The sequence below is a fragment of the Aethalodelphis obliquidens genome, unplaced genomic scaffold, assembly GCF_003676395.1.
Source record: "Aethalodelphis obliquidens isolate GAN/ISIS:26980383/991018 unplaced genomic scaffold, ASM367639v1 scaffold5, whole genome shotgun sequence".
Taxonomy (NCBI): Eukaryota; Metazoa; Chordata; class Mammalia; order Artiodactyla; family Delphinidae; genus Aethalodelphis; species Aethalodelphis obliquidens.
This window is the reverse complement of record NW_020837949.1, coordinates 77,889,649-77,906,521: the sequence shown is the minus strand read 5'-3', so window position 1 is coordinate 77,906,521 and position 16,873 is coordinate 77,889,649. Positions and strand designations below refer to the sequence as shown.

The 16,873-nt window shown below is 35.5% G+C and overlaps 1 protein-coding gene across 3 annotated transcripts in view; it reads right to left on the bottom strand.

The window, feature by feature from the left end:
* Positions 1-9,460: 9,460 nt before the first annotated feature.
* SEMA3D (semaphorin 3D) overlaps positions 9,461-16,873 on the bottom strand; it is a 209,297-nt gene continuing 201,884 nt past the window's right edge. For all 3 annotated transcript variants that reach the window (XM_027102730.1, XM_027102731.1, XM_027102733.1), the window contains one exon: positions 9,461-13,811. In XM_027102730.1, coding sequence (XP_026958531.1) covers positions 13,386-13,811 — 426 coding nt within the window. In that variant the 3' untranslated portion in view covers positions 9,461-13,385. The remainder of the gene's footprint in view (positions 13,812-16,873) is intronic.

Genomic DNA, 16,873 nt, shown 5'->3' with positions numbered 1-16,873 from the left:
CAGCACCAGGTGTAAACTCTAAGGTACACTATGGACTTTGGGTGATTACAATGTGTTGATGTATTAAATAGCTTCATCCTTGGTGGAACATGTGCCATTCCAGTGAGTGATGTTAATAACGGGGGAGGCTGTGCATGTGGGGGTGGGGCAGGACGTATATGCGAAATCTCTATACCTTCCTTTCAATCTTACTATAAACCTAAATCTTCTCTAAAACATAAGAGACTTATGCAATAGAATTCAAAGATCAAATTAATTCAGCAGGAATTCACTATTAATCATCAGCGTCAGAGTTGGTAGAGAGATCAAATAAGAAAAAAAAATAATAAGTGTATGTTGGAATTGTCACCTCCTAGATGACCGGTTATCTTAGCAAAACTCAGTGATTTGAGGATATGAGGAAAGAGAAGAAATATATGCAGTAATGGTAGCAACATCATCTTGAACCATGACTGTAAAAGAAAGGAGAGTTGAAGAGATGCAACCAGAGAGTATAGCCAAGGAAGAAGTAATGTTGAAAATAGAAAAAAATAATTGATGCAATAAATTCTTGGTGAAGACAGAAGTAGATGAGGTCAAGAGCATAAGTGGACAGGTGAGCTTCAAATTCTAAGATACAGTTTTAAATGGGTAAGAATACGTACAGGTGTAATATAAATAAGGGGACGTTGAAGAAATTTGCAACTGATGGAGTCTCTTTGAGAAGTAAAAAATAAGATATATTTATTTAACAACTCCATATCACACTGTCAAAGAGACTGTCAGCTGCACCTGGAAATGAGTAGAAACTTGACTACAGCTCAAGTTCTTTTGCAGAAAAAAAAAAAAAAAATCTGTGGTAGGGAAGTTTCTAGGGATGTTTCAATTGGTTTTCCTAGAAAAGCTGAGTCTTAATCTCACAGTGATGAAGGAGAGAAATGAGGGTCTCCGTCATCTACGTGGCTGTAGCCCCGTCCTTCCTTCGTTCTTCAACACAATCACCCCAGCCCTGTTCCCTGGATGTAAGAAATACCATCATTTAATTTACATATTGTCTTTCATCCCTGGGATCCTTCCAGCTGAGGATTATTATTTTTCCCCTGGAGTTGAAGTCTTTGCTCACTATAACTCCACTATAGTTCATGTCATTCTCCCTATCTTGCATCTAAAACCCCAGATTCTGATGTTTATATCACTTCCAAATCAATCTCAGAACTTGAGGGCCACCTTATGAGCCTCTTTTAGGCCTTACACTTGGCTTCTCATCCAGGTTTTACTCCCTGTTAATTTTCTACTACTATTTGTCTCACCATTTCCATATTCCTTTTTTATCTTATCCCAATGCCCTTCTTCTGGTCACTAGCCTTCACTTCGCTTCTTTTAATTCTTGTTGTATCCGAATCTCATAACATCTGTTAGATGTGCGCATGTTGTATGTGTATATAAATGGGTGTAATGTGCAATTGAACATATACTTGATACCTACTACTCAGTACATGTCTTTATGTCTACTTAAGAAGGGCGTGTATTAAGTCAAAGAAGTATGTGGTTGAACATGTGTGACTGGCTAACCTGTGGACAGATAGCCAGGAAGGATATTGTAGAGTTTTACTTGGCTGGAAAAGACTATGGAAATCATATGGGAGATGATTTCAGGAAGGGGAAGAGAGAAGCCTTTGTTAACCTCCTAGCATACTAAGATCCTCTTAGAAAAACATTGATTTTTTTGAGCACTTTTTGCTTTCTATTCCCTGGCCAGATTCATTTCTTACCTCACATATCTTCAGAGCAAAAAAAGTCAGAATGCGCACACACACACACACACACACACCCCAAATCTGAAGAGCTTAGATTCTGCTTCTGAAGAGATTATTGTTCTGATGAAATATGCCTAATCCCAATGCTTTAGGGATATCTCCAGTTTGAAAGTGAGGTCCAAGGGGGAAATAAAGATACAGTTTAATAAACCTGTGTTGCTTCACTCTCTCTGTAATATTGGATGATTATGTAATACATATTAATTCACAGTGTGTTCACATAATAAACCCTCCTTAAATTAAAAAAAAATTGACAGGGGACAGTTTGAAATAAAAAATAAAATATTGGTGGAAAATTGCCAGGCCTCCACCCACCAGAAACTTACAATTTAGAACATTATTAATCACCTCTCCCTTATCTTTTATTTTTTTCTATATTTTGTTCCCAGTCACTCAAAGTCTTAGGACAGGGTGTTCTCTCTAGCTCATTGTTTTTATAAATACCCATTTTAGTAATTGCCTGCAACTTTCTTTTGGAATCCACTCCACCCTTCTGTGTGCGATCATTTGGGCGTAACCAGTCCCTGCACCTTGGTTAGCACAGAATATATACAAATGCTGTTCTGCAGAAAAGCACAGCTTGCTCCTACTGATAGTGTTACCTGACATATGTCCCGATTACAAACTTGGCTCCCTGGAGAAAAGCAATCTGTGCCAAAAGGAAACATGGAATGAAGTCCTCTGAGCTTCCAGAGGAGGTTTTCTGTCTAATATGCCTCCTAAAATGGAACCATAATTCACTTAAGTTCTACAGACACTATTACCCTACTTCTAAGCAGAAGAGCGGTAACTTTTGACCAACAGACCCTCGCAGAGGTAACAAAGAGCCTTATTTGATACTCACCCTAGAAACCACAGTTGATCTTAGCTGAAAGGGTAATGTTAAAATACAAAGTAACTAAATGTTTATAAAAAGTCTTGAATTTTGCAAGTACGAATAAATAACTATAATGCTACTAACTGAATTTATGAACATATATTTTAACCTGTGCCTCAACTACTACCCAGTTAATTCAGTGCCATTTCCTAACTCTGTGATGGCATTTTCCAAATCTATGGGAATATATTAATTCAGAGAATGAGAAGGATGGACATCATCTCAGAAGAAAAAGAGCAACTTCAGTTAATAAGAATTCATATGTTGCAACATGGAAAATTAGTATGACTATACAATTTTTGTCACCTAAATTATCCTACGTATAATTTCTTCACTCTAATAATGTAATATAGATGTTCACAGAGCAAAGTTTAAGGTTTGGGCTTGAGTGTCATTGCTTCCTTGCTTTTATCAATTTGCAGATGTAAGGCAACACAGAATGATTCAGACCCAACCCCTTTAGCTTTAAACCCTATCTCTGCCCCTTGCGGGGCCTTGGGCAAGTTATTTCACTTCTCTGTGCCTTAAATTTCCTTATCTGTAAAATCTAGATGAAAATAGTCCTAGTTCAGGCGAGGTTGTGGGAAACAAATAAATCAATATTTCTAAAGACCATAGAACTGGCACCAACTATGCCTATATTAGTATGTATAAAGTAAATATCATCGGAACATGTATTTAGTCTCTGGAATATTGAGTTTTTTTGTTAATAAATATAAATTAAAATAGTATTTACTAGATTGTTAAGAGAATTCATTACATAAATTACAGATTTCATTACATAAATATTAGTTTTTATAATTATTAGCTGTTAATAAATAGAAACAAAATTAACTCTCCATATAGCAGTAATGAGAATATTTATTATAGACACTTTCAATTTAGAAATGGGCCGAGAGACAACACAGTTGCTGTTAACACCTTGGAATTTAGGATCAGACAGACTGGATGGAATTTTTTGTTCCGCCACTTAGCAGCTTTGTAATACCTGTAATGACATCAGGTCACAGTTTTATTCTCTGCCAGTCTCAGCTTCTTCTTTTGAAAAATGTGGATAATAATCCCTACGTCTAAGTGTTGTTGTGAGCATTAACTGCGTCCATGTCTGTAAAGTAGCCGGCACCTGCATTCAATTATTGGTGGGTGTTAGCAACTTTCGTGTTTATTGGGTTCCACAGTTTGAAACTCAAATCACATTTTCCCCGAGAAACTATATTTCAGATTGTGGCCAGTATCTTGGAAAAGTCTAGGTAAAAATATTTCACTCGAAGATTAACTAAAATAAAAGCAATATTCCAATGAGAACATAGCCATCTGAAGTACTCACTGAGGAAATCTGGACCATGGCTACCTTCACAGGAGGGAACCCTTTTCTTACAGTCACATTCATGGTGGGATGTTTTTGTCCACGAAGTGGTAGATCTTCCATGGACCAGTAATTAAGTAACTGTCCTCTCCTGTTGGTCTGCCCAAATGCAACACTCTTTCTCTCCCTTGGTAACCTCAGCTACAGAGGTTTGAGTAGATTACAGTCCACAGTTCATCACACATTGTTATCATCGGATCATGCAAATCCTTTTTCTTTGCTTATTTGCTTGTTTATTTTATCCCCATATCTAGGCTAGCCCATTATATTTGCAGGGCTGGGGCAAGAGTATAAATGGAGGCCTCAGGCCCATGACTCTCTCTGCTTCCTGAACTTCAAGGGGCCTCAAGCAGATGCATGTGAATACCCCAGGGTACACATGTGTATTCCAGCGTCCTCCACTACCCCACTTCCTGGGCTTGGGGATGCCACACTGACAAAGACTTTCCTTGACCAAACCTTCGGCTTCTTTAAGGCCTCTTCTCAACTAATTTGATCTTGGACCTCAGTGTCCGTCTTTGTTGGGCCTGCATCACCCAGTTTTAGCAAGAATCCTGTCAAGTCAGTTTAGGCAGAGACTCTCCTTACCACTGATGTTTTTGTCTTAGTATTTTCCATCCACTGACCCCAACTCTGTTTCTTAGCTATAAATCCCCCTTGTTTATGTTGACTTGGAATGGAGCCCCATTCTTTTTTTTTTTTTAATATTTATGGAGGTTGTCCTTAAGCCATATACTCCAATTAATTCACCGTTACTGATTCCTTATATTTATCAAAATCTTTATTTCCTACCAGTAATACAAGAATTGGGCGCACTTTTATTTCCCTTTGGTCCCCATCGTCCCTTGCACCATAATATTGACATTGAGAAGCATGATTCGAACCTTATCCAATTTGCCATCTTTTCATGAGATGCAACAAACCACTTCATATTAGTCACTCCCTTGGTGAGATAAAGTGGAAAACAAAGGAGAGTTTCTAAATGTGTTTGGTGTGGAGTTCCTACTGAGATTGCCCAGATATACATCTGCATCTTATAAATTTCGGACAACTCTCCATATACTCAAAAAGAATTATCATTTTTTGTTAATTAAATTTGTTCACTAGAAATGTAAAACACTGCTATATAAATGCATTTATGAGTAGCTTTAATGAATATTAAGGGTCCAAAAGAAAGGATTGTTGTTTGTTATATAATAACAAAGAAAGCAGGTAGTTCTAAGCTTTGCCAATGGTTAGGAATGCTTGTTTTCCAGGAGCAGGACCTTGAAAAGCTGATTTCTGCTCTAGTTACATATAGCATCCTGAGTTTAAATAAAAACGGAAACTCGCATATGTCAATATTTCCCTTTTTAAAATATATGATGCATCTTAAGTAATACATCTTAATAGTTCTAAGTCAGTGAGAGAAATTAACTTTTGCTATTTGACAAAATGTGTAAATGTAACCAATATGCCTAATTCAACTGCATTTGAGACAACGGAAACAGGGTTGAAAATGGATAAACAGGGTTATAACTTTGGTTTACTCTCATTTAGCACTGGACTTTAAAGGTCTAGTAGAATGTTTTTCCAAGAAGATTCCATTTAAGAGTTATGTGCTCTTTAATGTAAATTGAACAGGGAAATGCTATGGCACAAATAAAATAATTTAAAATATTATTAACCAAAGAATATCCGTTAGAGAAATCTATATTCTTGACTGTGCTATGAATTTAAATGTTCAAAGTTTTCTTCAAAGACCTTTTCAAAGTCCTTGTGTTTCAACAAACCAACCCTTACAAATGATATGGACCTTCTTTCTACCAGTTTAAACCTTGTAGATTATGGCACTGAGACCACCTGAATCAAAGGAAAAAAAAACCAACACCAGTTTGTAATCGTTCTGTTTAAAACAGATGAACGTTCAAAATGAAAATAGACCTTCATCAATTTACCAATTTGATTTAAGAAGCAGAACATGGGGTAGGAATTTTAGAAAATGCTTCCATTTGGGGGAATTTTTTCTTACTAGTTCCTTAAGTAATGAATCATAACAGTTTTGAGGAAAACTCGTCGTTTTACAGCACAGGTTTAACTGGTTTTTAGTTGCCAGAGACTGCACTAGATATTAAGAATAGAGATTTTGTCTTCCAGAAATTTAGTTTCTGGTGGAAGATAAATTTTTAAGTTGTTTGGTACCTTAGAGACATCTCATTGAGGTCCAGAGAAGTGAATGATAACCCACATCAGGAGACACACTAATTTAGGCTAAAATGACCACCCGACCTGCTTGTATTCACTGAATCCCCTACTGTGTTACTTCTGTCATTTATACCAGTGACCACACAATAATTCCAGCTTTCATTTCTCCTGAGCCTCACACCCGTATATCAAACTGTCTACCGGACACTCCTCAAATAATCCCAAACTCACATCCCAGACTCCCCAGATCATCCCAAAGAAACTATGATCTTCCCACCCTAACCTCCTTTTTTCCCCACCATAATTCCTGTTTTGTTTTTTTTTAAACTGTCATCCATCCATTTGCAAAACGTAGAAATTAAGGGGTCATTTTTCACTTTATGTTTATTTCTCAAATGCAGATTTGATGAAAATCTCATTATATCATGTCTCTGATTAAAAATACCAAAATGTCTCCCCCTGTCTGCAGGATTAAATCTCTATCTCGTCTGAATCATAAAGTTCCTAACAATCAGACCCTTGACTTCTTGGCCAGCTTTCTATGATTTCCACACCTGAGTAAGATATGGTTATTCTCACACTTAACTTTGCCTGTGGGCACTGAAACCTAAGACTACTTCCAAATGTCTATAAAGACTAACTGTAACAACACAAATTACCACAGGAGATTTTAAGTTTTTATTTGTTTTTCAATAGTAAAAATGACCTGTAGGAAAGGGCTGCAATTATAACACAATTCGATAATTGGAGATAATTACCTGATAGTAATTTGTTTCAATATATTAAAAGCTTAGAGGGATATGGCCCATTAAACAACCCCTTTCCTGACTCTAAATGATAACTTCCTATCTGGTAAATTGGTTTCATTTTCTTCTTATCCAAGTTTATGTACTTTAAATGAATACTCTCTGAATATGCCCCCTTCTGCTCATACAATGTGTATTTAAATGTACTAGCCCCTCATTAACAGGACCCAATAAAATTGAGAATTTGCAAACTGCAAAAACGTTGGGCTAAATTTTGACCCATCTCTACACATGAGCAAAACATCCACAGTAAACGAAAAATGAGGATTATATTTATATAAAATCTTTCCAATAGAAAATAATGGTTCATGAGATCATTTAAAGACATTTTGCAAGATATAAATATGTCTCGTCCTTCTTTAACTTACCTAAAGAGCATAAGTTGGCTTATCAATTTGATATGTAAGCCAGAAAGAAGAAGCTGTCTATTTGAAATATCAATCTTGAACACTGTTCAATCCAAGAAAGGCCAACTCAGCTGTTTGGAGCCCTGTGGCATGTTAAGCACATAGTTCCATATCCTAGATGCCTTAGGCATTTCCATTAACAATAAGGCGTTGCTTTGAAAAATAGGCATTATTCCAGGGTCCGTGAGGCCAAACAAGGTCCTAGCTGTCACATTTCTAAAATAATCAGGGTGTCCAAGAAAGTCCATAATGTAAGAGTCAGGGGAACTGGAAAGTTGCATCTGTTATGATGGCTGCATATCTAATATTTCTATATGTTATTCTTTTCTCTCTTTCCCTGTCTTTTTCTTTCTCTTTTTAGATTTTACTGCTAACTTGTTCTTTTATTGAGATGTAGAGCGTTCATCTGCTTTTTTATTATGAAATATTTTAAGCACACAGAATTATGTTGAGAGTAATATATTTAAATTATAATCCAACGCCCAACTTTGTGAAATATTAACACTTAAATATACTAGTTCCTACAAATATATGTAATATAATATTGAGTTTAGATTTAAAAATATGTATATTGAAACAGTCATAGCTCCCTGTGTCCTCATTCTCTTATTTCTTAGAGAAAAACATATTCTGAATATGGTGCTTAACTTTTCCAGAAATTTTTTCATATGTTTACTGCTTACATATGAATGTATGTATCCATAAGCAGTATCGTTTGCTTCTTTCAACTTGATATACCTAGTGTAATTCCTTTTGCTTTCCTGTACTCCTTGATTCTATTCCTTTAACATTGTTTCTGAGGTTTTTCTATGTTGATGAATGTAGCTCTCTTTTTTTTCCCATTTTAAACTTCTGTATCCATTTAGTGACTATACTTCAATTTATCCATTCTCCTTTTGTAGAATATATAGATTGTTCTCTTTTTTCTATTATAATTAATCTTACAATAAATGTTTTTAAAAATGTCTGTTACTGCACATGTGGAGAGGGTTCTCAAGGGTATATACTTAATTGCGAAAAGCTGGTTCTTGGAGTATGTGCATTTTACACTTCATTGCATATTGCCAAATCCCTGTCCAAGATGTGTTTGTACCAGTATATACACGAATGAAAAGTATACGAGCTTCTGAAACAGACAATAAAGTTATTCGCAGCTTCATCTTCCTAGGCAAGAGTTTCCTGGACTAGCAAATCATGTTAAAGAGGATAAGTTGTGTGGTGATAGATGCTTTTGATTCTCAAATGCTAAACTTTTGTTTCTTGTCTTGAGAATCACTCGCGTGACATTCTATATTCAAACAAATACAACTGGAATGTTTTCAATTATTAATCTTCTGTTGTATTTTATTTATAGTAACAGCTTGGACATGATCCACCTAAGAGTGCCCTATATACATTTTTTTCTTTTAAAGATGTTATGTATATATACTACTATAAATTCTTATGTTCGAAGCTTGTCAGAGCCCTCAGAAAACGTGACATTTCTCTATACAACATCCCTACAATTTATTTCATTACAAGGTTGGAGGGGATATCATAACATCTCTTTGTAAACACAAAATATCTTTTATGTGTGTACCAAATTAACAAGAAATATAATTTTCTCTAAAAGAAATTCAAGAAAGGTCTTTATAAAGCAAAAACAAAAACCTCAGCCTCTGCCTTTAAAAAAGTATACTCATACAGTACTAAACACATCGATGAGTAGCTTTAAATTTCACTTATAGAATGGTAGTTGGAAATCTTAAAAGTAGTTACTCAGAGTAGTAATATTAATTCAGTCTACCAAAGTCTAAATTTAAATCACAGTAAAGCTTAACTGTAATACTTGTATTAATTGGGGAGAGAAACTTATTCTTTTCTTTCATAAGGGAAATTACTGCATACTTACAGTGCAAACTATATCCACTAAAAATTGTCAGGAAATATTTTCCTTGGTATTTGATTTAGTGCGAGTCTATGTATAAAATCTGGTTACCATGTTTAGGGTTTGAAAACAAAATTGCACACAAACCAACGTTCTGTTAATAACCATAGAACACTAATGTTTGTATTTTATTATAATACAACCAAAATATACATTTAACAACTTTCCATTATTTTAGATTACAAGACTACATTTCTTTTAAAATAGCAAAACTACAAATTCAAAATAGATTGCTAACCACTTACAATTATTAAGAATTAAATTACACAATTAAGTGACAGATTTTTGCCCTTCACCCCCAAATCACCTATATCAAACTTACCATAAATACTTTATAGGACAAAATATTTAAATGAGAGGTATAAGTCATGTGCATGTTCCTGTCTTTGCACTGTCAATGTGTACAATGTTGGAATTTTAGATCTCATTTTTTAATCTCACATGCAAATTAAATTATTTAAATACTGTGGTCATCTACTGTGAGAAAAAAATATTTCTTTCTATAAAAACATTTCAAATATCTCTTTTTACTAAACTATCCATTCCCAATAAGGCTAATGAGTTCCAACATGTTGTCCAAGACAAATTCTAAAGGGAAGCTATTTCCGTTTTGATTTCCACTTTCATTTATGATATATATGAAATATCATATTTAAATTTAAAATATCAGTGATTAATTAATGCTCTGGTCCAATTTAGTATTTCGTAGACATCTGGATGCTACCAAACCGTCCTTGAAAATTTAATTTTCAATGTAATGTGGAAAAACAGGCACCGACAACTGTAAACTTATTTTTTAGTTGAGTCTACACAATTCAGCAGAAACAAAAATTAATAGCATGTAAAGAACCGAAACATAGACCAAAGGAAAAATTCAAGAGTAAGACCATTTTGCAGGCAGCATGTTGTAAATAAGCATTATTTAGTCAGCGGATGGATGAGGTATGGTGTGAATTATAATTTTTTCACTACTGTTGTGGCTTTTGCAAATTTCTAAATTTCTCTGTGACAGTTTTCCATTTCTTAAATAATTTGGTTGGTTTTCAAAAATGTTTATTCAATAATGTGAATGTAGTGTTTTGAGCTCTTTGGGGAAGAAACAGTTTATATATAAATTAATTATTTAGACTATCCCTTTCTAAACAAACTCTTAAAATTCCCAATAAATTGAATGTAAATGAATGCAGACAGTCAGGATTCCATTTAGCAGCAGAAATAGCTGGCGTGAAATGCAGATGAGAATATGCAAGTCAGAGCCACCATACGTATTCAAAACAGGGGAAAAAATATAAACCAAAAATAAACAGAGACGTTTTAAGACCTCTCCATAAAGAGCTGATTTCTTAGCAAATGTATTTGAAACTATTAACTATAATTTCATTTTTCATTATTTCAAAGAAAATTTGGTAAAAACTTTCAGCGGTGAGGAAGTATATATTGTATCTCATCTCTAGATTTAATATATTCACACTGTTCTTCTAAGTGTTCGAGGCAATTAAAAGATTAAAAAATTAAACATAGTAGCTTAGATGTCTTCTGTCTTTATAAATACACATAAATCCTTGCCCATATGGTTTATTTATTATGACTTTTTATTTTACTAACAATATTTCAAATATATTTTAATTATCATAAATTTATAGTTTTAGATCCAAAGCAGCCTGTAAATTTAAATGTCCCCCCAATTTTTTCTGAATAACTAAGATTAGAAGGAATTAATTAAAAAATGGCTTGGACATTCATATTTTGATGAAAACCAAATTTATTTTCACAAGTCAATCCTAACATTTGAGCTTCATGAAATTTTCCCAAAGCCATCCGTAATTTGATCACTACTGTCTGATATACAAATATTTGGAAATCTTTTAAAAAACATGCTCCTACTTTGAGCTTTGAGCTTACTATGAGTTCCTGGAACATTTTGAGCCCACAAATCAAGTTACAAACACTCTTGTTAGCAGTCTGATCTTGCTACAACTATTCTTATGAATTACTTTTTAATAGAGTGATTTGTTCTGGTTCACTTAAAAAAAAAAAACAACTATCTTCCTTAAGTTTTCCTTACAGTAAAACATCTACACATATTTATGAGTATCATATCAAAAGGCGACTTAACCTCATAGATCAGTGTGACTACTTTGAGTAGGTAAACAATGCAAACACAATGAATGTAAGATAGAACGTTTTGAGCGTAAAGCCAGTCACAGACGTGATACTGAACTCTGTAATAAGTTGCCCTACAATCAGAGGGTTCTCACAGGCTTTTATTTTCAAGACACGTAGAATGCATGAGAAACGAGCTATGTCTGCTATTTAGTTTTCTGAAAAGCTGCCTTCCATGTGAGGAAGTGACTAATTTTTCATTTCACACCAAAAACGGCATGAAAAGGCAAAACAGAAGAAGGCTAAGGGTTTTGTGTTATACGAAGGAAAGGTGAGTCCTTCTTAAACAGGCAGGAAACATTCCATACATATTCAGAGGAAAGGACACATTGGAAACATTTGCAAGTGCTAACAAAATGTGAAAAAATGTTTATGTTAATGTTGTGAGTTTGTTTTCTTTACATGCAGTAGGCTTATTTATTATTAAATTACTAAAACAATGCTACTTGAATTACAGCATATAATCTCAGAAATGCAAAAAGATTGTGTGAAGAAAAGATGTCAAAGAGTTAATTTAACCCTTTCCGTTGTCAAAATTTTTGCATTTGTTCTGTTATTCAACAAATATATAGTATTACCACTCCCCACCACTGTTGTCTACCTAATTCTATCTCTCTATATATGTATATATTGTTTTTTCCTATTCACTCAAATAAAATCTAATAATCCAATATTTGGGAGAGCATAAGGCAGTAAATAGAAATAATTTATAGAGCATGATGCATTTTTAGAAAAAAAGAGGAAGTACATACTGAAATCCCATTGGTTGTAAATAAATTTGTATTCATTTTTCCCATGATCCTTTAGAAAATTTACCTTTCCTCAGACTTTTGCTAGCAGTTTGTTATAATCTAGAGGTTTTTTTTTAACAGATGGATTACAAATTGGCAGCTACTTATATTCCAGTGAGTAAAGCTACAGTACATTTCACGCACTGTATTTGTGATTGTTCTTCCTTTTTATGGGGATGTGAGTTTTCCCCAAAGCCAGAATTTATGGCTGTCTTTCTTTCTTTCTCTTAACAAATCCCAGCTGTGTGCTTTCCCATTAGGATGCAGTATACATCATGATGTTTCCCTTATTTTATTAAAATGCTTTCCCATAGCCTATTAAAATATTTATTAAGCATTCTGTCCCTGTAAAGCTCAGCATATATTCTAAAGACACATAACTGAGCACCAACTTCTCTCTGTGAACCTGTTATCCTGACAAGTCATAAGGAATCCTGAGAGGAACATTTATGCTCTTCAGTAAATCAGTGCTCCAGGACACTAAATGTAACCCCTGGAGTCTGAAAGGAGTAATGCACCTCTCCAAATTCCTAAACCATGCACCAAGAGTGAATGGCTCGCTGGGAAAGTTCCTGTTGATAATGTGAGCTGTATCTTATGTCTTCCCTCCAATCCTACCACCAGGTAGCCAGTTCTAGAGTGGAATGATGTATCTGTTCATAAGAACATATAGCACAATTGCATGGTCAACTCCGTGCTTAAAGGCCATGCAAGGGAAATAAAGCACCTTATTACAATGTCAAATTTGACACTTTTTTAGCTCAGTTATTTATGTAACATAATAAATTCAAAAACTCAGAGTGTAAAACATTTACAAATGTAAAGCCCCTCTTTTGAGATAATTCTGATACTTTGCAGGTATAAGTTTAGTTCTTGGAAAATTGGTTCAGATGAATGGTTTGCCCTTGCTAATGCCATATCCACCAGATACAGTCTTATTCAGATTACTGTTCTTGTGCTTTAGCAAAACTCCATGGAAAGCTCTTATGAGTTAACGTAAGGATGCATAAAACAGAAGACGGTATTTTTGCAGGTGAAGAATCCTTTTTCTTTAAATTAAATAGAAAACTATGTAGCCACAGCTCTAGGAAGCTCTTCTAGGTCTCTGTGATGTCTTCGATTTCGTTTCTTCTTCATTTCCTGCATGTGCTTCCACTTTGGGCCGCCCTTGTTTCGCTGTCTCCGCTTCTCCCTGTGCCACATCTGTTCGCAGTACTGGTCGAGGCTGAAGTTTGGGCTGCTAAGGATTTGGATATAGTCTTTGTATCTCAACCGTGACTCAGCCAACAGATCCTTGACCCGCCCCTCCTCGTGCTCTGCCCTCTGGGTATTTTCCATCTGTTCATTCTCAATGACATTCAAAGTCAGCTTCACTATGGTGTGGATAAAAGTGTGCTCCTGTGCTTTGCAGTAATACATCCCAGAGTCCTTCTTCTGCAGACTTCGAATCAGTAGCCCGTATTCTGTTTTGATGATCCTTTCATCGGGTTTCAACTGCAGAATTGGAAAAATGTAGGCAATAAATGAGAAACAGAGAGGGCTATGAGCAAAGGCAAAGAGGCTACATAGTTTTACTTAGATGAACCTAAAAGAGACAATCCCTGTCTCTCTGTCATTAAGCAAAGTATTGTCAGCCATAGTCGAAGAGAGTGACTAAACTCTCTTTCAACTAAAGTAACAGCCCCCAGAGATGTATGGTTGCATCTTATTACATCTAACTGAGCCTTTGGAATATAGTTAGGTTTTCTCCCAGTCTACAGATAGGAATAAAAAGCTGTGAAAGTTAATGAAGTAAACCTGGAAACTATCAACTGACCATCTTTACAAAGATTTCAGATACTAATTGGTGTACTAAGAGCACCAATTTGTTTCTGAATTGCAGAGCTAGAATGTGACTCTGACAGTCATTGTGCAGAAAAAGAGCTTTAGTGCACACTACTACCTGTAATGTAGAAGAGAGCAGTTATTCCGAAAGGAATTTAATGTTTGCTAGATATTGCCAAATAAATGATCTGAGTAGCTTATGGAAACTGTAAGTGGTGACTTGTTAAAAGTCAAGTGGAAAGGCATGGAGGATACAGCCTTTTGGATGTCAGGGCTGTACTGAATAGGACCCTACAGTCAGAAGTTTAGCAACATTTAAAGCTGAATTTCTCTTTTTACTGTGGATTGAATTTTGATACTTTATGTCTGTGTGATACTTCAGACTGTCATTTGTGGAAATATTTGCCATACCTCGGTGTACTGTAACATGGTAATGTGATTTCAAGCGTGAGAAAGCTCAGTGAACAAAAAGAACCTCCACTGAAACGTGACGCTCTTTGCCCTTTGAAGCAGTAGTACTGAAAGACAATTCAAACATTTAAGCTTGCCTGGCCTCCAATCTGGTGTGAATAGAGAACCTATCTTCAGTAAACTACAGGCATGTTTACCGACACAAGAGCCCTGTTTAATGTGGAGTATTGTTGAGCGGCTCAGCATTAAGTAGAATAACAACAAAGAGGTCTGGAAGATTTCCCAGTTTACACATCTGCCCCTGTATTGTAGACTTAGAGTTGATGGAAATCAAGGAGGCATAAAGACGGCTAAATTAAATTTATTCACAGTGGGTGGACTATACTTTGCATCTTTATGTGAAAAATATGGAGGAAAAATCCCTCCAATTCTGGAAATATGAGAAAAGGCAAAGAAACATCTCTGGCTACCAGCCCAGTTAACTAACAAGTATATGGCCAACCACCTTCTATGCCAGAGAAGTGCAGCTGGCGGGGTACCACACAAGGCCAAAGGCAGGTCACAGCTCAGATCCCTGGCTAATGAGGCTGAATGGTCTCCAGCCCTGCCCTTGCGCTACAACGAATCCACACCATCAGGGGTTGGTTTGTTTCCCTTACTTTGCCCATTTGGTGAATTGGTGTGTAGTAGATTTTTTTCTTTTCTAATGGATTTATCTAAAGGCCCACATATTTTTAAATGCTACTGTAATACAAACTAATGTTGAAGTGACTTACATTCTCAGAAACTATAGGAATCTGATGCCAAAAATAAAAGGGAATTTGAATTGGTAGAGCTCTAAAGGATCAGTCTTAAACAATCATATCAATCTCAAATGTAACACATACTACATATCTTCCTTTAAATAATTTTATTGTAGGAATTATTGTTTTTTCATTTAAATATATCTTAGAACGTGAAATTGAAACTCTGACTCCACAGCCCACGTTCTGGTCCCTATCTGCTCTGCTTCCTATGACTACTCATTTATTTTCCCCAATTGGTGTCCCATTTATCAAGTTGGTGACACAGCGTACGGTGTATTTGGGGTGGTAAAGGAAAGCTCTCTGAAGGTTGAGTGTGAAGTATTATTAGCAGCATCATAGACTGCTGCCATATTGCTGGAGAGGTGACGTTCTGAAGCCTTTACTTCTGTAGTTCTTTAACGGAAAACGGCCTGTGGTTACCAGCATGATGACCAAAGTGCGTGACTTCCGTTCCGTTTCATCTCTGGATGTTCTTTCCTAGCTGATATTCTTGCTAATGTTTAAACTGCGTTTAATGTGGCTTTTAGAGACTGTCACAGCTCTGAGTCACTAGTTTTTATTGTTCTTTTTAAGCTTCTGACAGGAAGGAATGATGACTTTGTGACTTCACACATACGATGCAACACTTCATCATTATTTTTGCTATTCTCTTTTTGTGTCCCATTTATGTTATTTTACTCTGAAGTCTGGCCCCCTTCTGTCCTTTCCAGTCTACTTCTGTCCCTAACAGGACTCCGGGTTTCATAAACACCTGACATTTCATTACTCCATCGTGGTCCTTCACCTTTCCTTTCTTTGATGGAATGCTTACTTTTTCTTTTGGTTTTTGACCTACAGATAAAAAGTTTGCTTTAATGAATTTCTTTCTGGATTTATTAGATCAGAAAGTCTATTAGATCATTTAAGTGATTTTTGTCTCTTCCTAAAATTTCAAAACTATGCCTTTCATGAAATGGTATCTCTAATAAAACACATTTTGAATTGATGTATTTTCATAGGATTTTTGCAGTCTAGAGATGGAAATCTGTGACCCAGAAATTAAGTGGTTGATTAACATTTGCCTACTTTACATTCCCATTCTCTGTAGTGCTTTCATTCCGTGCTGGAATAGGATGCATTATGCAGACTGCATCTCGACAGTGAAATGTCAGCACAGTCAATTTAGAAAATTCACCTCCTCTACAAAGAGATAATGTAATCTCTGACCAGTGATTTAAACTCATGGAATGTTCTTCACTCTAGAAGTGATAAGTAAAAACTGCTCAGCCTTACATATCAAAACCATGCTTGAACCGGGGTCAACTATCCATTTGCTTAATGTGAGCAAGGATAATATATTTGGTGTTATTCAATGTAGATCTTCAGTGAAGGGCAATTCATTTGAAGTGAAAAGAGAAACATGGTAAGGGACAAAGGACAGTTAGGTACTAAACAGCAGGTAAAGGTCAGTGACTTCCTTCTCTGATAATAGCAGCCTAATGGTAATTCCTTTGCATATAATTCACCTGTCAGGTC